The 15,373-nt window shown below is 36.3% G+C and overlaps 1 protein-coding gene across 1 annotated transcript in view; it reads right to left on the bottom strand.

The window, feature by feature from the left end:
* ICA1L (islet cell autoantigen 1 like) overlaps positions 1–15,373 on the bottom strand; it is a 64,667-nt gene that overhangs the window by 23,688 nt on the left and 25,606 nt on the right. Inside the window, exons 4-7 of the mRNA XM_020972815.2 lie at positions 6,815–6,938; positions 5,170–5,368; positions 3,737–3,862; positions 2,486–2,584 (exon numbers count right to left, since the gene is read on the bottom strand). Of these exons, the coding sequence (XP_020828474.1) occupies positions 2,486–2,584; positions 3,737–3,862; positions 5,170–5,368; positions 6,815–6,938 (548 nt within the window). The remainder of the gene's footprint in view (positions 1–2,485; positions 2,585–3,736; positions 3,863–5,169; positions 5,369–6,814; positions 6,939–15,373) is intronic.

Raw genomic sequence — 15,373 nt, 5'->3', positions numbered from 1 at the left:
GTTCCCTGAACAAGACACTCCATCTCTCAGCTCTGGGCATTCACTCTGGCTGTCCCCCATGCCTGGAACATTCTCCTTCCTCTGCTCTGACTACTGACCTCTCTGGCTTCCTTTAAGTTCCAACTAAAATTCCATTTTTTACTGGAAGCTGTTCCCAGCCAGCCCCCTTCTCTGTTAATGATTTCTTATTAATCATATACATACATACATATATATGTGTGTGTATGTATATATATAAATATGTATATTTTATATATATATATACATATGTATATATATAAATATGTATATTTTATATATATATATATATATATATATATATATATATATACACAGAGAGAGAAAGAGAGAGAGAGAGAGAGAGAGAAAGCTTGCTTTTTATGTATTTGTTTACATGTTGATTCCCCTCTTAGACTATAAGCTCCCTGAAGATAAGGGCTGTCTTTTTTTATTTCCGAATCTTTTGAATTATTTATTTATTTGTTTGTTTGATTTTTAAGGCAATTGGGGTTAAGTGACTTGCCCAGGGTCACACAGCTAGTAAGTGTCAAGTGTTTGGTCTGAGACCAGATTTGAACTCTTGTCCTCCTGACTTCAGGACCAGTGCTCTATCCACTGTGCCACCTAGCTGCCCCTATTTCCGAATCTTTTAATGAAAAGTACAGAAAATACGAGATTTTATTGTTGTTTATTGATTACAAAAAAGCATTTTACTTATCAGGGCAAAAAGCAACCTTAAAGGTTCTCCAACAAGGAGACCCTCATGTATCTGTTAAGCTTATACCAGAATCCTTGATAAAGGCAACCACAGAGACAAGTGTTCAACAACTGTTTGATTTTTTTTTAACATTAAACTAGACATAAAAACAATGAGACACCTGTCTGCCGCAGGTATTCACCAATGTCACGGAGAACATTCTGTACAGAATGTAAGAAGGAATCTGTATAGGTAGTCAGATTCTCCAGATGCCCCTATTTCCAGATGATATTGTATTGACTGCAGTGAGCCCTAGAAAAGTACAAGGCCTGTCCAATGAAACTGATGATTTCTCGAAAAAGATTGGCCTAACAATCAATATAGAAAAAAACTAAATGAACTAAATGCCTAGTGTCCAGACCCTGACATAATACAGAAATAAGCTGTAACATTAATCAATTTTATTAGTATGAACATCTGGGACAAATACTGCCAGTGGACAATGAATTATTTGGTCCAGAAATTGACTAGGGGAAGAGAGTAAACTGGATTGCATTTAAGAAGCTAAACACTGCTTTATTTTTTGTTTTTGTTGTTTTTAAACTATCCCAAGCTGATCCCAGAGCAAAAGGTCATTTGTTAATACACATGTGCTTCTGAGGGTGCTTTATCTCATACTATCATAGTCTCTGATGAATAAAGGTTACCAGTGGGCATAAATAGGTTACAGCATATTTTTAATTATGTGCAAGAAGTAGCATATGGTCTATCATTCAGGAAACACGTGATTGGAAGAGGAGATCAGGATGGCACATAGTAGGAGTAAAGAATAACAGATGCATCCAACACACAACCCAAGTAGTATTATGTGCCTACGATGTGCAAGGCAACGGCTAGCTCAAATGTTGGATCAGGACCCAAGAAATGTAAAAAAAAAAAATCTAGGGGAAGGTCTTCAGCACGTGAGATAGATCTTTTTTTGAGGATCTATGAGAGAATGTAGACAAGAATTGTGCAAGATAAGAAGAAAGGGAGTACCTACATAAGTAAGATTGTAAAGGTGCTGAATATTGAAGGATATCTGATAAAACAGTTGGCATTCTTCTTATGTACTTAACACTACAGTTTATATTATATTTATCTAAATATATATGCTTTTCTCCCTTCCTTATCCCCTATATTAGAGTGTAAGCTCTTTAAGGGTAGAGGTCAGGTCTTATTTGTATCTCCTCTAGTGTCAATACCGTGCATATAATATATGATTCATAAATACGGAATAAAGACACACAAACACACATACTCCCCTGTTATATATATCTTTAATATGCAAATATGAATTACTTAATGTTATAGAATTAAAATTAGTTAAGCAGACTATATAGTTTGCACCTCCTTTTCAAAGAAATCCCCAAAGAATGACATGTGATATATCAGAAGTACAACAATGGGAGGGAATTCCTTATTTTTTTTAAATCCAGAAAGAGCTCTGTAGGATGCCCACTACAGTATTGCCTATCACATGAACCACTCTATTATTTTATATTTTTTTTCCTTCTTACTTTTTCCTCTTTCACACTTTCTTTGGAACTGTCTTCTTTCCCATTCCTTTCTTCCCCTTTGTCTACTTGTAACACTGGCTCTCCAGTGGTATTCAGATGTATTTGCTTAGACTAGTTGACAAGTGTAAGTAAAAGATCTCTAGTCTAGCAAAGGAAGGAAAAAGGCTCAAAGATAAACAGTTCAATATTCTCCCCCAAGCTACATAAAACAACATCGAGAGAATTTCACCTTTAGTGCCACAAAATCATATGGACGGAAGCCTGTAAATTCTTCGTGGATTCTGGACATCATTCGAGCTGTTTTCTCCCAGAATCCAAGCAATGTTCTCTGAAGAAAAAGATAACAGGATATTACAGCTACACTTTACCTAAACATTTTGTTAGTGTTATTTTCCTTACTATTGTAACAGATGAACAATTCCAAGAAAAGGTGATTAAGTTTATTAGTCCTTCCAAATTATAGCAATAAATAAAGCAATTGAAAATAGTAGTAATTAACTTTTGGGTATAGGTACTATACAAATAACTGCTCAAAAGCTTCCTAAAAATTAATTATGTGAACGAAGAGAAGAAAAAAATGGCAGATTACAACATTTTCCAAGAAATCCAGAAAAGAATCACTAAAATCATCAATCTGTACAGAAGGGTAACACATGTATAATCATTATGTTATTATGCATGCATGTGCTTATGACTAGTCAGGGTAAGAAAAGTCACACCAATAGCTAAACTCTTTCATCAAAGGCATGCACACACACATACATGCGGTGCACACACACTGCATGCACCCCCATGCCCTCATGGCATTCATGAGTGCATTCATAGGCGCACACGCACACGCACACACACACACACACACACACACACATGCCCTTTCACAAAAGTCATCTGTTTGCCAGTCAGCACTCAGTTAATTACTTAGAAATGGATTACCCTGGCTCTTTACTTCTCTTCTCCTTCCAGCTGTCCTTTCTTTTTGGTTCGTTTTAGTGTATTAGACAAAAAAGAAATAAAACTCTAATTTGTTGTGTCCAGATGTGGATTCCTGAATGACTCAGCAGCACACAGAATTATGTGTGTTCCTCAGGGCTGGAAAAGGCTTCCTTTCCACTAGTTAGCTATGGTTTTTCTGTACAATTGCTATTTTCTCTACTGTCCTAAATGGAAATTTTAATGAATGTGAGTTACTGCTATAGCATTTCATATTGTGCTACTTATTGTTGTGGCTTTGGGTAATCCATGCTAAGACTTGTAGCCCGTTGTGGTGAAGAACAGAGAACTGGCTTCATTCTAGAGAAGAGATATGTTCTAGGCTTGAACTATGCCAAAGTCTGATAGTAAAGCCAAGCACAGCAAAGTTAAGAGGATTCTTTCCAGTTTAACTATGTAATTTATTTTTTTAACCCCTTAGTCAACTTTTAAAAAGAAATCTCACCACTCCTCTTTACTGCAAGGACATGCTGACCATGGAGTTGGGTACCTGGTAGGTAGTGAGTGAGTGGGATAACAAATTGCAGCGACTAGCTCCAAGTAAGTCCACTTTCTGACAAACATCCATCTTTAACTTGTCAAAAGACGCTTTGGTATTTCGCACTTGGATCTGCACCTAATCATAAAAGGCCCATATTATTATTGTCAATAACAGACCACAAAAGTAATATGTGTGTGTGTTTGTATACACACACATTAATGATGTAAACATTTAGCAGATAGTAAAGTAGGGTACTGTGAGGAGGAATATTATGATATATATGTTACACGTATTATATATGAAGTCTATGACTAAAGATGAGGTCTGTTGTAGAGAAATCACAGATTTCACATATATACATATACATACACACACATATGTAATGCTTTCATACCATTACAAAAATAAACAAGGACTTTTTCTTGTTGTTGTTGTTGTTCAGATATTTTTCAGCTGTGTCCAATTCTTCATGACCCCATTTTGGATTTTCTTGACAAAGATAACTGGAGTGCTTTGCCATTTCCTTCTCCAGCTCATTTTAGAGATGTGGAAACTGAGGCAAACAGGGTTAGAGTCAGAGTTAGAGGCATTAGGGTCGGATCACACAGCTAGTAAGTGACTGAGGTCAGACTGAAACTCAGGAAGATGAGTCTTCCTGACTCTAGACCCGGCATCCAATCCACTGAACTACCCGGCTGCCTCAATCAAGGGTCCCAGTTCCTTTTCACAGTATCCTGTATACTATCTGCTAAATGTTTGTGTCATATAACGATGGACTATATAAAATACACAACATTAAGAACTGTAGAAAGGGGAATAGAAACTTCAGAGAATAAATGAGACTTTTACACAGTATTAATAAACATTCTATAATTTATATACTATGAACTCAAATGGTATGAAGCGAAGTTTAGATATAGTCATCTATCTGAGGCTTGGCACAAAATATGTTTTCATGGAAAGTCATTCAAAAAGCTATGGAATCTGATGGGGTAATAATATTATAGTCTCTTCATTTTTTCTTATATTAACAACTGGTTTAGATTTATTTATTCCTAGGTTTAAAATAAGCTTACTCAGAAATAAATCAAAGAAACTATGAGCCAAAACACACAAACAAACAAAAGACCAATAAAATCAAACTGCATACCGTCTTTGGGTGGGGGAGGGGAGGAATGGGGAGAAAATTTGGAACTGAAAATCTTATGGAAGTGAATGTTGAAAATTAAAAATAAATGATTTTTAAAAGACCAATAATGAAGAATATTTTTCATTTCAAAGAGATTAATAGAACAGAAGTATAATAAAGACAAAGCCCTAAGGACTTAAAGTACCATATAGTGTATAGCATTTTTATTAAAATACAGTGATGTTTTAAATCCAGTTGGTCAAGTTAATTGTGGTTTAAAATATACACCAATACAGGAAAAAGATTTTCTTACTTTTCTGAACTTTTCCATTTGTTTGGATGTGTCTGGGTCTAGTTCTTGTGATACATCTTTCATCCACAGCAAAGCCCCTCTGTATTCTGTGCGGGCCTGCTCCATTCGATTGATTGTCATCAAGGTATCAGATACTGCCCTCTGACTAAAAGTTGCTACTTCTTGCTCAAGACGAGACAGAGGAGTACATAAGGCTAATCTAGTGATAAAAATAATTAGATTCAGAGGGAACATATGAAACAAAAACTAGAAACTTGAGAGAACCAAAATATTTCCATCTTCAAGACCATTTTGGAGAACATGTAATTAATGATCAATTTTCTACATGTATGGCACTACTTCAAACTGGTCAAATTTGCATTATCCACAAAGAAGTCACTTTATTAAGTGTAGCAATTTCAAAATATCTAATAGTATAATGAATATATTAATAGGAAATTAATATACCAAAAAACCAAAATGAGCAAGTTTTTAAAAAACTTACACATTCACTGATTTGATAAATGAGGTATCTACACCTCCATTTTTACCGTCCCTCATTTTTGTAACTCTGTAAATCAGCCACATTATTCAGGTAACAATTATAGTAAATGCACCACTTACATTTCTCAAATAAATACTACTTGTACAAAGTATACTCTTCAAAACAAAAGTCTTTCATTTACATAGACACATAGCCTGAGTATAAAAAGGCAGATAAAATACTCAAAGAGCTAATAAAACAATCAGTTTCTAAGTAAATGAAGGAGCTTATAAGTACATGTCAAGTCAAAGGAATTTGTTCCGTTTTTCAACATTGTACGGCTCATGTCATCACTGATCTCTCACACCTTATTAAAGACTTTTTCAAACATAAAACCACAGGATCTGAAGTGGAAAGGCACCTTAGCAATCATCTAATCCAACTCTCCATTTTACAGATGGGAAAACTGAAGCCCTGAGAAGTTTCATGAGCTGCCCAAGGTCAGTGAGTTAGTAAATAGTGGAGCTGGAATATGAACCCAGTTCTTTCTCCACTCTATCAGATCACCTACCACAGCTGGTGCTCTCCTGGCAAAGGACTTTCCTGTACCTCCTTTTGATTCCAGGTTTCTTCAACTGCACAGCCACATACCTTTAATTAGGACTGCTTTTCTTTTCCTCTAAAAAGTTAAGGAATTTTGACTACTCTAAGTAAACGTAGCATAAGATACTTCATAGTGTCTTTTATGCTTAAAAAAGTGTGATATGATAAATGTAATTTATGGCTTAAAAGGAAAATATGTTTACATTCAAAGGTATGTCAAAAAAGAAAACTACAAAGTTTTATAAATAACTACGTGTAAAGTAAATAATTACATATTTAATAGGGCAAAGCAGACTACTAAAATATTGTCATATTTATATCTTGATTATATAAAATCATCAAAGAAATTTAAATTCAATACCAAATTCTCCTTATAGAGAACAAGCTACTGACGATTTCAATGTTTTTGAAAATAACTATTTTAAAGGCAACAATAATAGCATGGAATGTTTATAAAATACTTATATGCTACATTATAATTTCCTTACTATACTTGTATTATATGCCTTAAAATATAACACTAAGTATACCAAACATGATAAAGATGAAGAAAACACTGATTTGAAAAAAAACAAAAACCTTTGGTTGGCTGAAGAACAGAGCATCTTGCCAGTGGCATCCATCATTTTGCCAGCTTGAGTTATATCCTGTTCTGCTTGAAACTTTAAAAAGAGCCCAAGCTCATGTTCTTCTTCAGATATAGCTAGGACAGTAAAAAACGCCAGTTAGCACAATTATTTTAGTCCAGTGCATATAAAAACAAAACTAAAATACACATTTATCTACAATGATATGATATAATCTAAGAACCCACGTTCTTAGATTGTTCTAAACTGCACACAGACCCATCAACAAATTACTGCTTCTTAGAAAATGCCTTCTTTTTCCATGTTTGCTTGGCTCCTGAGGGAAAATTTGTTCACTGCTATTGTGCAATCTGGCCCCAGCTCTCCAAATCACAATTCCTCCTTTGCATTCAAAGCCACTACACCACTTAGGGTGCGCTGGTACGAACACCTAGAAATTTCCTACTGATTGCAGGAAAAGTGTCTGAAGAGTTAAAAAAAATCCAATGGCCACTGTTTCCTTGGCATCTCTTAACACTTACTTCTCCTTTTCCCCCTCCTTTCTGACTGTGCCTTGTAGGTCTCCTTTGCTGGTTCATCTTCCTCCTCCTAGCCAATGTATGTTTCTCCCAAGACGTTATCCTTATCTTTTCCTCCATCTCTCTGCTTTTTTCTTTGGCAAGTTCATTTGCTCCCCAAGCTAAATTAGTATCTCTATGTACGTGAAAATGGTAGGCCGAAGGGGACCAGGATGTACAAGAGAACATTATATATAACTAGGTGATTTAACAAGGAATGTGAAAAGAGTTGTTAGACTGGGAGAATATGGAGGGACTGAGGTGATAATAAGGGTAAAGTAAAAGAGAAGTGAGGAACAAGACTGGAGGATGATTAGGAAACAGAGAGGAGAATTTCCCAGTTCAAGATTTGGGAGAAGCATACAATGAACCAAGTATAGTTGGATGACCTGGGGCTTTATTTAAAATCAGTAATGCTCTAAACTTGGTAGTTGTCCTTGCAATATTTTTCAACAGCTACAGTAAAAAAACTTGAAAACCAGTCTTCAGAAACAGCTTTAGTTGCCTATGCTTTATGTGATTGCCAAAGACCTGGAAGTGATCAATGGTTGTAGCTTCTTAGAGCCAGAGGATTTCAAGACAATAAAAAAAAAGGATTAATTTTGAACTTAAAATCCCCTTTTGCATTATCTCCCAGTAGAAGTTAGGCAATCCTTAGACACATTAAATCCAGGTTGTGTTTTTTCTTTCTTAAACATTAAAGTTATTATGCCCAAAGGGCCATAAAACTATGTGTCCCCTATGACCCAGCAATAATATGACTAGGTCTATATCCCAAAGAGTGAAAAAGGAAAAGGACCTATGTGTACAAAAATATTTATAGCAGCTCTTTTTGTGGTGGCAAAGAAAAGGAAATTGAACAGATGTCTATTAATTGGGAAATGGCTGATCAAGTTGCGGTATATTTGGATGGAATACTACTGTGCTGTAAGAAATGATGAGCAGGATGCTTTCAGAAAAATCTGGGAAGACTTATATGAACTGATGCAAAGTAAAATAAGCAGAACCAGGAGAACATTATACACAGTAACATGCTGATCAACTGTGAATGACAGCCATTCTCAGCAATACAATGATCTAAGACAACTCTGAAGGACTTGTGATGAAAAATGCTCTCCATTTGCAAAGAAAGAACTGATGGAGTCTGAATGCAGATTGAAGTATACTTTTTGGGGGATGGTGTTTTTTTGGTCTGCATTTTCTTTGCAACATGCATAATATGGAAAGGTTTTGCATGACCACACATATATAATCCATATCAAACTGCTTACCTTCTCAGGGAAGGGTATGAGGAGGAAAGGAGAAAAAAAGGAACTCAAATTAAAAAAAAAAAAGAATGTTAAAAATTTTTGTTTACATGTAATTGAGAAAAAAATTAAAGTTCAGGAATACAGAATAAGCCTGTTTCATTAACATTAAAAATATATTGATCTGTGTATCCACTTTAATTATTTTCTTCAAAACATCAGAATATTTAGCTGCTGCAAACTCATGCTCTGGCTATCTCTCCAGTAATTTTAACGTTATGCAATTAAACTTGATTTTTAAAGCAAACAACTCTTGTAGTAAGTTTCTTCACTATCCACTTTATTCTTACTTTCTTTTACTTCTTTAAGTACACTTGAAGTTTTCTGCCTGAATGGCTGTTCTGCTAACAGAAATGCATTTTTGATTGCAATCTTCAATCTATACAGACAAAAGATGTTTCCCTTCTGCCATTGTTAACACTTCTGTTCCTTGTTTGCAAACCACAAAAAAAAAACTGGTGCATATTTACCTTTTTTTTATTTCACCTGTATGTTTTAAAATATTGCATACCATAAATTCAGGCATCCAGTATCTCATCCTATTTTAAAGTTACTATAACCACATTCATTCTGTTCAATCACATCAACTTTTGCTATAATGTAACATAATAAGTTTCTTCTTTTTTGTGCTTGCAGTATTCTGAAGTATTCTTCCTTTTGCCCATTTTGTTAACAATTCTTTTTTTAAAATTAATGCAATATATGGCACACAGGAACACATTACATGCACATGTGACAATAGCCAAATGCAGACTGACAACGTAGGGGTTTGTTAAAAGATTCAACAAGATCACACATGTCGCATTAACTAAATTGTGGCTGGCATTAAATATACCTTGGTATCATTTTCTAATCCACCCTAAATTGAATTTCTCATTATTTGAACTCATATCTAGCCATAAAAAATGGTGAAGGGAATGGTTTCAGAGAAAGCTGGCATAAACTATATGAACTGATGAACAGTGAAGTAAAGCAGAACCAGGACAATAATTTATAAAAAGACAAAAATACTATAAAGACAAACAACTTTGAAAGACTCGGGACTCCGATCAAAACAAAACAAAGATCAACTACCACTCCAGATGACTTAAGATGAATCATGTGACTGACCTTCTGATATGTCTACCCAAGAGTACAAATTGAGACAATCTTTTTTTGGAAATGGCAATTATGGGAATCTTTTTTCACTTGATTAGACATGTTTATAACTGGGGTTTTGTTTTCCTTTCTTTCTCAATTCAGGGGGTTGGAGAGAGGGAGGAAGTAGGAGAGAGAGAAAGTAGACTTTGAATAATTGAAAAAAAATTTAATTAAAAAAAAAGAAACAAAATCTGGTGCTAACCTAACTTTCCAATCTTATTTCATATTACTCTCTCTTCAAGTACTAAACATTCATACCAAACTAGACTGCTAGCTGTTCCCTAATCTTGTCCTGTTTCTCTTATCTCTATGTACTCGTGCTGGTTATTTACAATGCTTAAGGCCTTGGTCTCTTTCCTGACTAGCTGCTGTTTAGAGTGAAGAGAGACAATATGGTAAAAGGAAAGTCCATAGCCCACCACATATGAGGCCAAAAAGTGGGCTGTGCCTACAAGCCTCTGTTCTGAGCCACTTTGTATTTAATCTTTACTTTTTTAGATGGAGGGTACTGGAAATGGCTGGGGGCAGGTAGAGCACAGCGTATAGAGTGCTGAGTCTGGAGTCAGGAAGACCCAAGCTCAAATTTGACCTCAGATACTTACTAGCTGTGGGCAAGTCACTTAACCCTGTTTGCCTCAGTTGCCTCTTCTATGAAATGATCTGGAAGAGGAAATGGCAAAGCACTCCAGTATCTTTCCAAGAAAACCTTAAATGGGGTCATGAAGAGTCAGACACAACTGAAGCAACTGAACAACAACAACAATTGGATGTTGCTGGGACCTTGTGAATTCTGAAAGGTCAGGAGAGTGAACCACCACCATCCATGCCAGGTTTGGTGGCCAGTCAATCAAAGAAAAATCTCTGAGGACCAAGCCCAGCATAACCAAGATATGGATTCATACATGCATGAGTCACTCCTCAACTGGAAGCTGCATTCGGTATGGTGAGTGCTATATAGAAACTGCATTAAGTTTAAGCCCATTCTTCTCAAGGCCCTTGGTGGTATAGGGGAGAGTGCACCCCCATGTGCCGGGGTAGGGGGCGGAGAATGTTTGTACTTTTGTTCTTCCTATATTTGCAAAGCAAATATCCCTTTGAAAAAGCTAAAAAGGACAGGCTGCCTTCAGAAAACCCTGGAGAGACTTGTATGGTCTGATGCTGAGTGATGTGAGCAGAACCAAGAGAACGTTGTGCACAATAACAACCACACTGTGCGATGACTAATATTGATAAACTTAACCCTTCCCAGCAATGCAAGGATCTCAGACATCTCCAAAGGCCTTGTGATGGAAAATGCTATCTACATCCAAAGAAAGAACTATGGAGGTTGAACTATATTTTTTTCTCTTCTGTTGAGTTTTGTTTCCTCTTTCTGATGGTTCCTCCTCTTGGTTCTAGTTCTTCTTTACAACATAACTAATGTGAAAATATGTTTAATAGGAATGTATATGTATAGCCTATATTAGATTGTGGGCTGTCTTGGGGAGGGTGGTGGGGAGGAAGGGGGAGAAAAATTTTAAACTCAAAAGCATATGGAAGTGATTGTTGATAAATCAAAATAAATTAATAAGAAATTTTTTAAAAAGCTAAAAAGGAAAACAAAAAAAAATCAAATGCTTGGAAATACTATGATTTCATTCTGGTCTATCGAAATTTTTCTCTGCCTTCTCCATCTGTTGTGTGGACTCTTCTATAAAAGCCTTTCCTGATTACCCTAGCTGGGATCAGGGAACCCTCTCTTCTCAGATTTTCTTAGAACAATTTTTCTGGACTTTTTCTTTTGCTTTTATGACATTCCACTTTATATCATATGTCCTCTATTATACTGTAAGCTTCTTGAAGGCAAGGCACAAACTGTCATTTTCATTTCTGTTCCCACAGTACCTTAAACATTCTAGGCTACTGAATCAAAATGAGTTAAATTTAATTGAGTAATTCATAGGACACTTCAGAATCTTGGAATACCAAAGAACTATCATTATAAATGAATACCAATTTCAGTAGGCTGGCCACCTAGTGTTCGAACTCTTTTTTTGGAGCAATATGCAAAATAAAGAAAAATTTTAAATGATCCTCAGTCCTGTGACCTTCTACTTTGCAATGACAGTAACAATAAATTGAGAAAGGGGTAAGAGGATGCTAAAAATCAGTTTTTAGACCATCAAAAATTTTAATTTGCCTGTTGGTATTCTAAATATGAAATCTCTGTCCACTGACCAAAGATTAGACATATTACTATAGAAGCTAAATCATATTAGTTTTGACTTTCTTGTTGTAAAGGAAATCAGAAAAAAGAAATAAATTATAGCTAAATAGGGTGGGTCATTTTAAGGTACTCCTTCATAAACACAAAGAAAGGAGTTGGTGGAATGTATTATTATATGCCCTGAGGCTACAAGAAATATTATTTCAAGGGACATTTGGTCATCACAGATTGCAGCACTAATGATATATATATATTTGCAGAAAGATTACCAAGAAAATAATTGCAGTTTACACACCAATATCAGATGTTGAGGCAAAATGGTGGAGAATTTCTACAAAAAACTTGATAAGACCCTTTAAATCAAATCAATATATACTCTGATACTTGGTGGCCTCCATGCAAAGGTGGGAAAATATGACAATGGAGAGAAATATATTGGAAAGTATGGTTCAGGAAAAAGAAATGAGAGCAACCAAAGACTTGTAGATTAAACAGGAACCTTTACATCATGAGCACTTTTTTCTTTTTTTTTTCCTTTTATTTATTTATTTTTTTTTTACGAGCACTTTTTTGAAATAAAAAATTGGTAGGCTCTAGATACGGCAAGCACCAAATAATATCACAAAGAATTTAAATGTCTACATATTGACAAACAGGAAAAGACTTATTGTGGACACCAGAGTTATCCCTGAGTCAGTTTAGTGCAAAGATTGGAATTTGTGATAAACAAGAAAGAGTAGCGATGAAAAAAGGATAGGTTACACAATAATATTTAACCCTGAATTACTAAAACAAACTATTGAAATTAAAAATGAGAAATGGATAATAGAAATGACATTGATATCAACTATAATAATTTCATCCAGAAGTTAAGCTAACATAAATGAATTGCCACAAGACAATCAAAAGAGCCCAGAAAGTGCCTCAGTCAACAAACATTTGACTTGACAAATGGAGAGAGACAGTTGCCAAAGGTAACACTGGATCAGAATATAAACTCATCTGTAAAATCTTACTTAGAAAGATAATGGATAAGTATGAGCAGTAGTACATCATAAGGCAGAAACAGGAGTTTAAAGAAAGCTTAGCAAGATACTCAAACAAGTCATCTCAATAGCATTCAAGGTGAAAACAGAAAGACTACAAACAAGAAAAATGTTAAAGATTTGCAAAAATGATTACAACAAACTAAAAAAATGGCAAATGTGATTTCTGAACCAACACCAGTGATCTTTGAAAGACTGAGTCTAAAAGATGTACAGCATACTTCTCCCACAATCATCCACTCTCTTCAATATTCTATTGCTTCCTTCCCTGCTGTCTTCAAACACATCTAAGTATCCCTCACTAGATCTCCACATCTCCACAAATTACTTGCCTATATCTCTCTTCCTTTCTTAGCCAAACTCCTGGATAAAAGCATCCACATTTGGAACCTCTATTTCCTGTCCTCTCATTCTCTTCTAAACCCTTTGAAATATGGCTTCCAACCTTATCACTCAATTGAAACTGTTCTAAGGAAAGTTGCTGAAGATCTCTTAATTGCCATATTTAACGGCCTTTTCCCAGTCTTCATCTTTCTTGACCTCTCTGCTGCATTTCATTCAGGTGACCACCCTCTCTTCCTGTAGAGCCTCTTTTTTTTTATTTTCATAACACTGCCCTTTCCTGGTTCTCTTTGTACCTCTCAGATCATTGGTTCTCTGTCACCTATGACAGAGAACCATCAGTATCATATCTACTAACTGAGCTCTTCCCTGAACCCTCTTCTCTTTTCTCTCTATACTAGGGGTGGGGAACCTGAGGCCTTGAGGCCACATGTGGCCTTCTAGGTCCTCAAGTGCAGCCCTTTGACTGAATCTAAACTTCACAGAATTTGTTCTGAAGCTTGGATTCAATCAAAGGGCTGCAGTTGAGGACCCATATGGCCTTGAGGCCAGAGGTTCCCCACCCCTGCTCTGCACTCTTCTACTTGGTAACTTGTAGATTCAATTATCTCTATACAGTCATCTGTAGAAGACTCCCAGATTTACATATCTAGTCCTGGTCTGTCTCTTTTTTTTTCTTTTTCTTTGTGTGTGTGTGTGTGTGTGTGTGTCAATCGGGGTTAAGTGACTTGCCCAGGGTCACACAGCTAGTAAGCAGCAAGTGTCTTGTCTGAGGCCAGATTTGAATTCAGGTCCTCCTGACTCCAGGCCTGGTGTTCTATCCACTGCGCCACCTAACTGCCCCTATCTCTCCTGGGTTCCAGTCCAAATGCCTACTGGATATCTCCAAACATATATCTCAACCTATCCAAAACATATTTTATTGCCTCTCCAACTCTTTTCTGAACTATTCCATTTCTGCATGGGTACCCCTAACTTTCCAGTCACCCAAGTTCACAAAATAAGTGTTGACCCCTCATTCTCATGCCAAATCTTGCCATTTCAGTCTCCAAAACACCCCTTGCATACAACCTGTTCCATCCACTCACACAACCACCCACCTCATCACTTTTTACTCACTGTAGTAAGAGCCCCCTAATTGATCTCTTCACACTATGTGTCCCTACTCCAATCCATCCTCCACACAGCTGCCACAGTGATCATCCTAAAATGCAGAGTGAGTGTGTCATTCTTCCCCACCGCTATCTAATAAACTTGAGGGGCTCCGATTACCTCTAGTACCAAAGATAACTCTGCCATTTAACACTTTCCTCAACATGGCCCCTTCCAACATTACCCGCTGTGTGGCCCAGGAAAAGTCTTAATTTAAGCTCCTTCACTCTCAATTTCCTCAGGGGTAAAATGGAGATAATCACAGCAACTACCTCACAGATTTGTGAAGATGCAATGAGATAACATTAAAAGTGCTTTAAAACCCTTAAATGCAAGCCATTATTACTGTCTTTATTCCTGCTCACCCAGGCTTCCCTCCACACACTCACTCTACAGCTCTGCGATCCCAGCCCACTTGCTGCTCCTCTCCCTGTATCTCATGCCATTGGCTGTCACTCATGCCATCCATGCCCACCCTCAAGTGCCACCTTCTACACAAAGCCCCCTTCTCAAAACTATACCATCTTTATTCTGCATCTGTTCTCTACATTTATATAGATACACGTCGTCTCCCCCAACAGAATGTGATCTACTTGAAGGGAGGGGCTGTGTCACTTTTGTTTTTCTACCCCCAATGACTAGAAAGTACTTGGAACAAAGTAGGAACTGAATAAATGCTTATTGGTTGACTGAATGCAGAGGAAGACTAACACAGGAATTTAGTGGAGAATATTATTTGATCTAAAATTTAATTACCAATGATTTTTAAAACTAAATAATTACTTGAGCTAAAGAAGAAAT

This window comes from Phascolarctos cinereus, unplaced genomic scaffold (genome assembly GCF_003287225.1).
Source record: "Phascolarctos cinereus isolate Bilbo 61053 unplaced genomic scaffold, phaCin_HiC Scaffold_7;HRSCAF=346, whole genome shotgun sequence".
NCBI classification, from domain to species: Eukaryota; Metazoa; Chordata; class Mammalia; order Diprotodontia; family Phascolarctidae; genus Phascolarctos; species Phascolarctos cinereus.
Note: the sequence above shows the minus strand (reverse complement) of the source record. Positions and strands in the feature narration are given on the sequence as shown.